The following is a 14,740-nucleotide window of genomic DNA, read 5'->3' on the forward strand; positions in this document are numbered from 1 at the left end:
TAACCGAAAACTGAATAGCTAACTTAACGCTATTGTTTTTTTTTTTGTAATCAATGCTTCCTATTATTTTATTATGAATTCCAATTTGCATACTGATCTCGGGGTGTATCTTTTATCAAACCTTTTGGAAAAAAAGCGATTCCCAAATTAAAGTATTTAATCTTTGCGTCGCGGGGGCTTTCACAAACATCCAAGTCCCATGCACAAAGAGTCATACTCAAGGCAAGAATTCGTGGATCTCACAAATGCTTGTTATGCGCGGGGATCGAACCCGCGACACGACGTCGCGCTTACTAGCTTTGGCTTGAAGACCTCAACCGCTCAGCTTTTCGTGCAGTCCAGCGTGAGATACAGCGCATATCCACAGATGTTTCCGTTACATCGCATGCTAAATTCTATATATCACTATCCGTACATACATATCAATACATTTCAGTTCTGATTTACAATATTTCGCATTCAATCATTCGCCTGTTGTATAAAACATTAGCTACTTCAGGGCCGTCACTTGTGAACGAGTAGCGCGACAGCTACGAGTTATGTTGTCTTTAATATTTAGCAGTAGATATTGAGGGGTTGTGACGGCCCTAAAGGGTATGCAAATAAAAGCTGCTACCTAGACACGATTTGTAATGCTGGCACACAATATTGTCATTTTTGCTGGTCAAACAGAAATCGTATTTGAATTTCGAGCGGTTGGGTTTTGTTTTTAAATTTAAAAAACAGTAGAAAGATCTTTTTGATCAAATCGTGAGAAAGGAGGTTTATGATATAGCTTTGATTTTCTTGACTTCACCCGTGTTATTTCTACATTCCTATTGGTGGTTACGTAATGCTATCATAAGACTTCTTAAATAAATAGACTGTTTTTCATGAGATAACATTATAGTTTTCGCGATTATAATGTAAGTGTGTAAATGGATATACTTTAAATTAATAACTATACATAATTATTTATTAAAGGAATCGGCTTTTATCTTAAATTGAACGGAATTACGGAATAGTTAGGTACTGTAACAAGTCAGTTCCATTAACACTTAAATGCGGTTAATAGTTGTTTATTAATCACTTATCGATGAAAGTTAATATTCTCTTGAACAATGGCCGAAGTCTGCCTGCAGTATGCAAGGAATCTTAATTGCTATTCTGATTACAAACGTGAATATTCCAATTTTAATTAATTGCTATTGCCCTGCAATGTATTGTTCTAATATTAATGAATTTGCATTCACGTTTTGAGCTCGCGAGTTTGACAAACAAAGACTTATCAGAATTTCAATGAGTTGATGGCAGTTGAGCGCATTCTACAGATTATAGAACATTCTCGCGCTTGAAGTCTTTGAGATATAACTACGTGTGCATATTTTCAAAAAGTAAAACAAACATTTGGTATTATGGTTTTTCTTAGAATATTCAACGGTCTCGTCAGTCGCTCCGCCTTTGTGATGCAAATTGTTCATCCGACGCATTCATCTCGGAAACAGAAGCATCCGTGAGTTACGACCATGTTATGGTCATGTTAGTAATATTTGTTTTGTTCGTCACGTTCGTTGTGTAATATACAGACAGAAGCTATGTTTTTGTTTATTGAGTGTCGACGTTAGTTGAGGTATGCGGTAATTGACTTTCTAGGTTCACTTGTTTAAAATGTAACAGGTGACTTTAGCGCATTAGTCAAAATATATGAGGTATTTATGTAAAACACATTTATATATTTTGGTAATTCGAACTGTATTTGAATTTTTCCCTTACCTGTAGTAGTAATAAGTATCGAAAAGATCTGAAAATTGCACATTAGCTTATCATATATGTAGATTTTAATTTTTATCATCACCTAAATTTAAATCATCTAGTATAAACCAAATTTTCATGAAATCAGAACAAAACTGGCTGAAAAAAATGTCTTTGTTAAAAAAGAGTTTTGATTGCGTTCCTTTTTCAAACATTCATAACCTGGCATGAAACATTGAAGCGTCACCCAGTACGTTCTTAATTCGACTAATGCAATATAAAGTGTGGACGCCGCGTTGTTTGGTCGTCCATGTTGTTAATTAATTTGATTTGTCGCCTGTCGCTTGGATTGCGCACCCAAAACATTATGTACAGTGTGTTTTGAAACTGCTGTTGCTGTTATGTTTTCTCTAAAATGTGTGTATGTGCCCTTTGCGATATAATTTAACTGACTATTCGTTAGTTTAGAAACATTAAGTGAAACTTTGTGAAAGAGTTAAGGAAAATCGATATAAAGCCGAAAAAAAAAATTAGGTGAAATAATCTATGGGTAAATTAAATAGAAGTACAGGTCTTAATATTACACTTAATATTAACACCTGTACTTCTATTAAATTTACCGTATTTGATCCTTTAAACAATTAAAAATATCACGTTAAAAATGCACCAGCCTGTATCATAAACGTGTATGACACAATTGAATGTCATTCTCAACTAATTTAATCGAATTGCCCTACACGTAAGTACCAAGAACAACGTACATAGGTGACACACTTACACACATTATAACACAGCTTCAGATATATTAATGTGGACTACATGGTTGCAAACCTAGATATTCCATAGCAGCTCAAGATCACAGATTTCAGATTTTTACGTTTTATAATGTATGGTAAAAATTAATGAGCTTTCTTAATATGTTTTGCCATTTGTGAATGTACCATTTGGGGTATGTTCTTATTTCAAATAACGTATTATATTAATCTTCCTGCTAATATTATAAACTCGAAAGTTTGTCAGAATGGATGGACGTTTGTAACTCTTTCAAGTAAAAACCACTGAACTGACTTTTTTGAAAGTTTATATAGTCCCGGTTTACGGTCCTTTGACAGTAAAACGCGAAATAACTTGCATATTTATACTCCGTAGGTATAGTTATCGTGATAGTGTGTTATCGGCATTAGTTTACCTTGAGATGATATTGACTCGTGGGGTTTCCTTCCGGAATGGTTGGTTAGGGATAGATACAAGTGGCGGCCTTAACAAACGACTTATTAATAATAATAATAATAATGTTTATTTCACCAAAAAAATACAATTTGTGTTAAAAATATCTTACAGGCTAAAATTAAATAAAATACAACGTGGGAGCCTCTGCAGCCGAACTAGGACAGGTCCTGTATCTCAGCATACAGCGCCAAACCCCTCTAGATATTGGCATTGAAATTAAAAGCCATAATTAACAGATGGATATACATTTTTAAATTGTCAGTATAATGTAGAATGTGAAACAAAAAATAAAAATATGATGAGTGTAAGAAGTGAAGTATAATATGATTTTGAAATTTGTAAATGTGTTGTGTAGTGTAATGTATGGTGAATGTGAAAGGTGTGTTAGTGTTATGTGAATGTAAAAAGTGTGTGAAGTACAACATATTTTACTCCAAAAGTGAAAATTTGTATTAAAGCTTTTATGATTTAACTTTGGATGCCCAATAGATTCTCCGTTTCATCGTACGATAGGCTAATAAGATAATTATGTAACTTTTTCTTGCATAAGTTAATATTAAGAGGGTATATATTTAGGTCCTTGTTTATCTTATTATATAAATATGGTGCAATAAAAGTAAAAAACCTTCTTATAAACGAAGTGATGGGTTTAGGTCGAGTGCACACATCGTGTGCTCTTCGTCTGCTGGTCAATTTAGGATCATAAGGAAGGTTAATATGCTGTTTTAAAACTACTATTTTAATAAACAACTGTCTTACAGTAGCAACTTGACAAAATTGGTAAAGCTCCGCTGTAGGAAATAAGATTGGCTTAAATGTACAGACTTTTAAAATTGCGCGTTGAGCGATTTCTACTCCTTTTAGTGTAGTTTTAGGAGCACCCCCCCATGATGAAATGCAGTATGTTATAATTGATTGACATAAGGCCAGGTAAATTTGTTTGAGAAGGGAATTATCTGTGATGTGACGCAAGTTTTTGAAGACGTAAATAAGTTTGCGAATTCTACCGGACAGCAGTTTTATGTGTTCCTTAAAATTAAGATGACTATCTAAACTGACACCGAGGTACTTGATAGACTTTACGCGCTCCAAAGCTCTGCAGTTGCATTCCAATTTATTTATACAAGTATTACTGTGGGGGACGATACGGTGAAGGGCATTAACTTGCGAGTTCTTGATTATAGAGAAAGCTATATACTTGGTCTTATCAATATTTAGAGTTAGTACATTATTCTTTAACCACTTCTCAACTGCATCAAAACCAGTTTGGGCAGCATCAAATGCCTCATCCCAATTATCGGCGGAGAAAACGAGAGCTGTATCATCTGCATAAGAGATGATTTCGCCGTTAGATAGGTATAAGTTTGTAAGGTCATTTATTATGTTTCATGTAGTTTGTGATAACATGACAGTTGTCTATTGTTGCTATGTCAAACATACTTACTTACTCTCCGTTTGTTTAAGTACCTAGTTCAAAAATGGTAAACATATTGAATAACACGAATAGTATTGAATAAATAAACGACTGTTATATTTTTCACTGGTATATTTGATTTGGTAATCTTTGTTATTGTTTTACATTGGTTTCTAGTCGCATGTTCTGAACTTTAATTCCTTAGTTCGGGGGTCGGTTGTATTATCAACAAAACACTGTCTTTTTGTTTGTACTATGTAAATATATTTGTGATTTATTTAATCGTACTATATTATATACGTTTTGCGATTATATTCACTTACAAATGACATAACAGCAGCATTAGACCCAACTCGGAGTCACTTATTCAAGCAGCGCGGAAACATTCAACCAGCAATCCGCATATCTTATTAGCTGCATTAACTCAACACTTAAACTAGTTTCAGAGCGCCTACAAAACCAATTTTCACACATCAGCCTATAATATCTTATAACTTAACCCTTAGAACGCGGACTTTCTCTCGCAGCCGTATAAGGGTCACAAAGACCGCGTGTTTCCTTGTAAGACAGTGACCAAGTGAACTTCGGTTAACTAGACAGTGAGGGGTTATCGCGGACCGGTCATCGCGATTGTGTACTTGGTATTAGAATACGAGATTGCTGGGTATGGATTTTGGGGTTAGTTTTTCTGTTTCTCCTTATGTTACGGTTGTTTCTATTCTGGTTGTAAAACGATATTTTAAAGAAAGTTACGCTAGTTTATATCCTTAAAATTCTATTTTAAAATATGGAGATATCTATTTAAGCACAATTTATTTTGGATTTTCTAATTAACACTTATCTACTTGTGCTTCACGGTTGGTGTGCAGACATACAAATGTTTACGTGTTTATGGAATTGAATAATTTATATTCGTGATACTTCTTCAGCATGCATACAATCTTTAGAGTAATTGAAACATGGCTACATATTTCAACTATTCCTTAGAAATGAGAATGTCCGCAAAAACCGTCGTCTCATATTCCGCATGGCTCGCGTGTTACAGCTGGTATTCCATCTAATAGTTTACCGCGAGTTATCCACATTCACACGGCGCGTTACTTCCCACAATCTGCCCATGATTGATGACCGCCGCCGTCAAATCAGCGCCGATATTTATGTCTTGTAAATACATTATTATACAATATGGCCGCTTCGCATAGCTTCAGTAGTTACATCAGTTTTTACTTGCATTAGAACCCGGTATCGGTTGTGAGGTGTTGGGCTATGAGTGCCGCGAGTTTAACGTTTGTACGTTGATTCGCCAAATAATGGTGAAAAAGATACGACGAACGAACACTACTATTTCAGATTAAAAATTTCATTAAAATACCGTAATTGTGTCTTTGTAAATATTGCCTGTATTTAAAATAGAGATGGATTTTTAAACGAGACAAGAATTAATCAGAAGAGAAAATGGACACGACATTTGGATTTCATAAACTTTTCTTTTTTCTGTAACACATCACATTGGCGCCATCTTAAGATTGTCTGGCTCGCTAACTTACTAGCCTGCACTTAAGTGCTGTAACAAAAAGCTCTGCCACTGTACCAACTGTAGCAAGTAACAACAAAATATTCAGCATCCGGCATCCTAATTGATTCTCAAGATATTAGTGACGCTTCATCGCGCATTTCCAATGTCTTTGTTCATTACTTCGGCTGAACATACAAACTCTGCGCGTACGTTTTTTGTTTCGCATTTAAATTGCAAATGAGCGTTTTTCTCTTGTTTTCTCTCCGACATTGAATTTTCATGATTTCTTTTATGAGTTACGTGTTGTGTGTTCTGGTTTATTTAGAATGGATACATTGATTTTCTGAAGTGATTACTTTGATAAGAATAATTTTAGTTGTAAGACCTCAATATTATGTATATATATAGCGAAGAAAAACGTTTGATATAAATTGCTGAATACATAAAAGTGTTCCGAAAAATTTTGCCCTCACCTAGTGTCAAAAATATGCATGTTACTTTATTCCTTTCTGGATTGTTACTTTGTATTGTTTTTCAGTTGTCATGACGTAATACAGCAATCAATTGTATAAAAAGCCTTTACCCCATTAGATTGGAATCTCTCCTTGCATATAGTTTAACGCTAATCACCGGAGCCGTAAGGACTTTCATTGTTCACCGGTCATACATCGATCGTCACAGTTGCGTGCGCTTGCGCAAGTTTTGCGATCATATTGCACCCTATTTGCATACAATGAGCGCGATAAGCGAAGCACTGACGAACTCCGCTAATCCGTGTTAGACGAAATAGTAACGTGTTTGTAGATTGATTTTATTTCATTTTTGTCCAAAATATAGGAAAAAAACTTAAATTGACAAGATAAGCTCAAATGATGTCTTTAGCTTTATGCTGTGTGATATGGAGTTAGTTTAAAAATGATATTTGTATATTTCTGCGGTATCGCTGCTAAGAAGCCGCTGGTTATGAGTTAAAATACTTAAGATTCATTTTAGCCTGAAACTAATTATCATTTAGAACATAATGCAATTAAATTTTCCTCACATACTCGCAAAATTAACTTTACTAAAATAAACACATTTCCTATTTAGATAAACAGCAGTATTTTGTGTTACAAATATCGGGCCCTTGTACTAGGACTGCAGGACATAGCAGTACACTATCAAAGGACTCATCAATTACGCTCCAATCAGGCTGTAACACCGAATTAATTAATTAGTTCTGCGAAATACATTGCCGCGGGAGACTTCCAATTAAAACCGTTTACTATTATTGATTGGAAAGGAAGAACAGAAGGTTAACATAATTAACAGTTCAAATTTGAAACATCAGTGTGTCAACATTTGGTGATACATCAGTGTGTTATGAAACGTAGTTTCTTGATTCTAAGATCTGTACTTAAATATGATTCTGATATTGTTTTTGGATGAGGCTTGTTAAATAAACAAAACAAACCGCATCATAATACAAGGACTCCTAAGTCCTTGTAAAGACGTACATTTTTTACCACTTCAAATCTCTGTATAGTCAAAAATTTGCTACAGACTTCTCATTTCCAACATCATTAGCAACAGACCTTCTGTTTCCTATCCCCACATCCGAACCATATCCCAACCATTAATCTTGTTTCTAAACATCGGTTTAATGGAGTGTGTAGTTGCATGAACGGGAGCGGTTGCATTCAGATGAGTTGGGCAACCCGTCCACAATAGCCTGCCAGTCGACACGCTCGCTGCCTGCGATAGTTACGCTGGCTGCAGCTTTGTTTGATCACTTCTTAGTGATGAAACGGATAGGATCTACGAGGATGATCGTGGTGTTGAAAGGTTCGATATGTAAAAGTGATAAAAGAAAATATGCGGTAACATAAGAAACGTAGTGTTCAACACAACACAAATTCCCTTTACAAAATTTTTCTCTTTTGATCACGGCTGATCTATTTTTCCCTTTTTGCGGTACAAAACTTTAAGCCTTTTCCACATGCTTTTAAAAGATACATCCAGTCACTGCCTACCTCTCTTTAAAGTGCGAGTTTTTTTATTTTGGGGAAAAGCTTTACAAATAAACATTGTGGGTCCTTCTATTATCGTTTCATTGTCAAAGAGGCGCTGCATGGGACATACGAAATATCAATTTAAAAATAAGCTTACAAAATAATTATTTTTAGCAAGCTTGTAGACATTTGACCATTAAACAAGTCACAATATTAAAATATTTAATACGAAATCCGATCTTTGTTTTATGATCTAGGGACATAATAAACAATATGTACTACCATCTCCATAGGGATAACTATCCATTTTGTACGTGATCCAACGCGCTTCTCTCAGATTAACATCCGTCACGATTGATGGTCGTATTTTCAACAGAACCTAACGAAGAGTGTTTGTTTGTTGCAGTTGGTGGTGAACCTGGCTCTGGTGATCTACCACGCGCTGGACTACACGCACGGCGAGGACGAGGAGAGGCTCATCTCGCCAGACCTCGAGGGCCTTATCACCGAGATGACAGCGGGTACGGATACAGCAGGTAAGAACCATGATATGGTTATAGGTAATTCTGTAGGTCATATTAAGAGAGGTCGTTTAACGGGGCCTGTTTTGAGCCTAAAAACCAGCAAAATACAGCAGATGTTCTAGTATTTTCAGTCGAGATTTGTTTTTAAGAAATCAGTTACCAAATGTTCAAGGATCCCAATTCAGCGGTCATGGTAAGCCGCAGACGCTTAAGGTTAAGCAAGTAATTGGCGTTCAAAGTTACCTGAAGCGATTGTTTCAAAACATGCTCTATTATCGACACCCAAGTTACTGTTGAACCCGGAACACGCTTCATCTTTTAGCAATCCCAAACAGTTTCTCAACTGGCCCATTAGAGCCAATTACCTATCAGTCATTTTCTGACCACACTCAATTACATAATAACCGCAACATTGTCCATACTTCAATACTGTTCTAGTTGCAGCACTTATACATCGTGAGGCCGTTTTGAAGCACGACCATAAATCTGCGCATCGCACAAAAACAAACATAAATGGAAAATGAGCGGCACTATCTCGATTCGATCTTGGATTTCGAGCTCATCCCATAATCTCTTAATGACTACGACCCAAATTTTTACAAATGGTAACGCCAGTCAAGTACATGTGCTAAAAATAAAAAAAAATAAGTGACATGCTTTCCGATTTGTTATTATTTCCGTGTGTTCCGTCTACTATAATCTTCCCGTTCAGTCCATTGCTAAACATGGCCTCTTCCAAAGCACACCACAAAGTCGGGCAGTGCGTCAAAGTTCAAGCATTCGACGTTAAGATCCTCTTGTTTCTCATCGTCGTTGCCGTCGATATATTTTAAATAATGACTATCAGTCTAGCTTTTTCTTTCTTGTGTCTAAGATAGAGCGTCTGCATGATATTGGTTGGCGTCGGAACAATAAGTTTTCTCTTTGAACTTTCACCCTATTGGCCTTTTTATAGTGTCACGTACAGGACGTGACGATCTCTAATGGTACTTAAATAACTATTTGTTTGGATTTGAATTATTTATTTAGTATCTGACGGTTGGAAAGCTAAGTAGATTAGATTACGCTTGAACGGTATAGATCTGAAATGTTGTGGTAAAGCTTTTTACTGTTTCAATAGAGGTTACTTAGAGAGCTTTGTGTATGTTTCTCATCCAAATGCGTGGATATCCAAAAGTGGTCCTCAATGCGCCCTTTTCCTTACTTAAAATATTTCAATTATTCTGCTTAAATAAGCATTGCTTTGATCCCAACGCCCTTACCACCAATGTGCAACGATGCGAATGATTCCAAAATACAAAATGATCCCATTTGTTCCATGGAAATATAATATTGCGCGCATGATTCTCCATCTTTCACAATTTCTTTTTTAAACAGTTTTTTCTCTAAACGTCTATAATGTCCCCGCTGTCATTTTGTTATTACAAACGTGCGTGATAAAATTTTTGGGTAAGGTTGGTTTCCGTTATTTAAACTTATTTGTTGACATGTTGGTCAATCTGAAGATGACAGTCACTGTACTTTATTTTGATTGAAATACTTTGTAAAAATTCAGAGCTTGAAGTCTTTTCGATTCTACGAGTAACCGATTTGAGTAAATTGTAGACAGTCCAAACTGTGTATCTAAAGGTATTTTATAATGACAGTGTTTTGGGTTTCAAGAACATTTAGTAACAGACACAAAGCACATATCTTCTTAAACACGGCCATTTGTCCACACTTTTGTTCACACCCTATTAATTTGCAATTAACACGTATACAAAGAACCATTAAAATTTCCATATAGGGTACACCATCACCATGGCACCTTGGGAACTTCTTCTTGATCATAATGTCATGTTATTGTTCAAATAGGGGTCAGGTTTAATTAACTTTTTGTTTGTCATTTACATTGAGTGCGTACCGTAGGAATGTTGACGCTACATCAAAGACCGTTACATGTAAATGTCTGATGTCTTGTTGAGGTTAAGTAAATAATACTTAGACTTCAATTAGTGGGTATGGTAGTGACAACCAACGCGCAGCACATGATGAACAATCTACACATTTTGACCTAACCTCTTTTGTTCATCTGAGCTATCCAATCAAAAGCTTCAATTGACCAAATTCAAAAGAGGTCCGAGTTATCAATATGGGAAACTTCGGCAATGACACAATAGAAACGTATAATGTATATCTTCCATTAAAATGTTCCCAAAGCATTCCAGTTCACCAACGGTGTTACTTCCGCTCGTTCTTAATGTTGGTTTATCTGAATGAATTCGTCGAAACACTGACACTGTTCTCAAGTAATTAGATAAAACTTCACTTAAATTCCCTTTTACTCTTTCTTTGAAAGTGTGAAGTTTTTGTGATTACAGAACAAGTTAGATTGCCGATTTTAGGATTAAGACCGTAATCTAATTCCTCGCCAAGTTTAAACAAGATACTCACAAACAGAATTAACAATACTTTGCTCTAAACTTTTTGTTTGGTGACTGAGCTATGTTATCAATTTCAAAAACAAGCGTCCTTTTTAATTCAATGCCTTGTAAATCATAATGTTCAATCAACTCATCGCTATTCACACGCCCCATTTCATTACCATACTCAACTATCTTCGTGTACTACAGGATTGGTTATTAATTTTCACTTTCTATGAGAGCGCGGAGTCCACCTTATGCATGCTTCTATCTCTGCCAGACAGGCTGTCGACACGTTGACATTTGGGCTGAGCTTATCAGAGACCTTTGCTCTCGCACCGGCTCGGTCGCCTTCCATCGCGTTTAGTTCACAAAGCAATGATACGATTTGTTCCGGTTGTCTTTCACCTCCCTTTCCAACTCTCACGGACCCACTCAATCTAAATTAACTTGTCATATTTTCTGCTTTTCCCTGGCGGAGGCAGTTTTTGCACCAACATCGAGCCGACACAGTCTCGATTCATAATCGAGTTGTAATTTCTCCGTCTACATATTTACAGCTTCCTGCAGTAGTTTCCTATATGTAGAGGCAAAGACGAATTTATCGCCTTTTAATAGCTCACGCTGGGAAGTGTACCGTTTTATAGACCGCATAATTTTATGCCAATCAAATTGTAAACACCCGGCTGCAGTTGCAGTGTCAACAGTTACTTGTTTATGAATAAGAAAATTGTGCTGTAAAACAACGCGGCCCGAGCTAGTGACCGGCTCGAAGGGAATGTACACACTTGTCTCGATCGTAATCGAGCGCGGATCGTGTTGTATCGACGAGTTTGTCTGAAACAACAGGGCCATCATAAATCTTAACGAATGATTTCGATCACGAAGTTCACGGTCGTCTTTTTGACGGGTAACTGTTTATTTTGGTACAAGTGGGTGATCGAATGGAATCGCATCGAAAGTATCGATTTGATCGAGAGATGCGAGATGTAAATACCGGTCAGTGGGTCGCATTGGACAGGTGAATACGTTGGGAACACAATGGATGATGTGACTGCCGGACTATTGTTCCGAAACATTTGACTATTTTGGTCGCGGCCCGGTTGACAGATTTATCTTTATTGATCTGAGGCGGTCGATACCGCCAACAGCACCGATTTGGGATAGGTTATTGGGTTGCGATCATAAATTCTTATCGACCTTTTCGAGTCCCTTGATACATTTATCTACATTTGTGTAGATAAATGTTTGCGTATTCACATAGTATTTTCTGGTCAGTTTTAAACAATCAAAACATACTAACCATCCTTTCCTTGTTAGTAGGTTGACCTAAAGCAAAGCCCTAATTACGGACAGTAAGCGGCACCACAATGGCGTGGTTCGTGCCCCACAAGGCCGCCTCGAAAACCACACGAGAAAGAAAGTTTCGTGTATCTCTACTTTTATATGCAGATCTAAAGAACAGCGACCACGATTTTCTCACGACATCATCTTTTTTGTGCTACGATTATTTTATGAAAAGGTTAATGTTAACGTATTCTCAAGTAATGTTTTATGATTTAATTATATCATATTCTAATAGAACATCGTTAAATTAACTTGTGTTTGTGATTGTTCTCGTGCATTTCTCTTATACTTATTATTTACTTTTTATCATTGATCATATAAGTACTTGCTCTAATGACTCCTTTCTCAGTAAAACACGGCAGTTTTCAAACGATACAAAAGATGCATCACTTTGTTCGGGCACATCACTGTCTTGTAAAACAATATGAATGAAGGAGAATGAATGAATTACGGTATTCTATGACTATTGTAACCATTCTTCAGATCCGGAACTATCGGACAGCCGTACATAATACCGTATCGTGTTAGAGATTTACATCAGCAATGGCATTAGTCACTGGGGAATCATGCGCGATCCGAGTATATTTGAACGAGATAAAAATTATGACGATTTCGCGGTCAATTCTGCACGGTCCGTTAGATTATTTGCTTGAAGCTTTTACGATAATGTGACTTTGAACTTTATGCTTTTTGTAACAATGCTGTTATTCGCTTGTTCGTTTCTCCTACGAATTGTTTGATAAAATATATAGAAGTTGTTTCTAATTTAATTGCTGACCGTGTAAGATGGGTAATCGAAGCCTTATGTGGTCACTGTTTGATTGAGACCATCTTAACTGACCGGCAAGAATCTGCAATGTTAACTTGAATATTCTTCCAACATTTTGAAGGTAAAAGGCCTCTTAAGCGTTGGTATGTGTGCTTATGACATAAAATAAAAATACAGTTTATACTTTCCTACAAATTGATCGTACAATAAAGTGGTGTATTGTACCATTAATGTGTTTGCCTGCACGGCCATTGGAAACGCTTTATTGGAAAATAATGTTACGTAGTTAACATTGAGGACATTTTTGCTATGAAACTACTGTTTGTGAGCGGGTTTGCTCGCGTATTTCTTCACTAACAGTTTATTTTTACAGCTTTTCCTAAATGTTTAAAAAAAAACATATGAGATTGATTTTGAATACGTAGTTACCTATTATTGCTAATGTCAATAGCACCAATTATTTCTAAAACTTGAATTCTTCCAATTTTAAAAAAAATAACAATATTTTATCCACATTTTCCTGTCCAACATCGCCGTCCACAATTTAGAAACCTCATTCCCACGTCAGCGTAGTTTAACATTTAATCTATTTTCTCATAAATCACTTACATATTAGCACAATAGATGGTTGCGGTGCAGCGCCATCCATCATGCGACGGCCACGCTCGATACCTGTCCGCGTAATCGATCTCCTCCCATCTTATGTCGCTTCTAGGTGAACTGGCGATTTCATCCTTGTTTTCTATTATCCTTGCTTTCGAGTTGTGACCTTAGTGTCGAAAGATTTGTGTGGTGTCAAAGTGATGACGATAAATTTTTGTTACTGCTTTCACCCTTTCATACGTGGTGTGATACAAGGAGGAAAAATATGATAGTTAGTAGGTAGAACTTATAGTTTATACGTAACTTATTTGCAAAGACAGTTTTGATTATTTGTTTCCAAAAATAAGTATTGAGCTCTCGAATTATCCGATTCATTTGGAAACACTCAATTTGAGTTTCACGCTCGTTGATATTATTAAAGACTTAGCTATCGCTCTAAACCCATAGTGAACACTTTAAACTATTCGGAAAATAGCATCATTTATCATCCTCTAAATCCTGGTTGGCCAGCTGGACAGTCCCACACATTTCCTCATACATTTTCCCTTTCGAGGGCCAGCCGTGTCCTTTGTCCGCAAGTGTCTATATTTTCCCGTCGTATCAGATCCGCGCGCAAACAGAATGGTTCTATTTGTCTATTTTGAGCTGAGCTGGCGTTCAATGTTATCGCTTTGTATGTATTATTTATAAGTAGGATTAGGAAGTGTTTAGGCTTCGCTGAGCTACTGTGAAAGTTGTGCGAAGGGGTCTATTAAAATTATATTTTGTGAAAGAAGAATTCTGACAGTATATTGCTAACGGATCAGATGAAAAAGCTAAAAAATATGATTCTTTTTACAAGTATGCTTTAAGCAAATATTTCAATATTGAATTTACTTAAAGGATACTTATAGCTATTTCATCTGACCTGTTATCAATGTGCTGACAGAATAATTCCCTACAGAAGATGTTAAAATGTGTAAACCACCACGACAAACACGGGTTAATCTTTTAAACATGTCAAAGTGAACATTCGTGTATGTACTTACACGTTAACTAAACATTTACATACTCGTAAACCGTAGCCGTACTGTGAACCCACAAAATTAAACTATAAAACAATAAAATTAAACAACGTGTTAGGATTGTGACTATCGTTAAGTTAAAGTGCGTCCCGTTTGGTATGTGCGCATTTATGGACACCCTACGCATGAGTACCGCTATTTCGTTTAGG

At 36.3% G+C, this 14,740-nt stretch overlaps 1 protein-coding gene across 2 annotated transcripts in view; it reads left to right on the plus strand.

The window, feature by feature from the left end:
- Positions 1 to 14,740, plus strand: part of LOC113493131 (protein spire-like) — a 136,057-nt gene that overhangs the window by 102,406 nt on the left and 18,911 nt on the right. For both annotated transcript variants that reach the window (XM_026870951.1, XM_026870952.1), the window contains exon 3: positions 8,289 to 8,418. In XM_026870951.1, coding sequence (XP_026726752.1) covers positions 8,289 to 8,418 — 130 coding nt within the window. The remainder of the gene's footprint in view (positions 1 to 8,288; positions 8,419 to 14,740) is intronic.

This window comes from Trichoplusia ni, chromosome 4 (assembly GCF_003590095.1).
Source record: "Trichoplusia ni isolate ovarian cell line Hi5 chromosome 4, tn1, whole genome shotgun sequence".
NCBI classification, from domain to species: domain Eukaryota; kingdom Metazoa; phylum Arthropoda; class Insecta; order Lepidoptera; family Noctuidae; genus Trichoplusia; species Trichoplusia ni.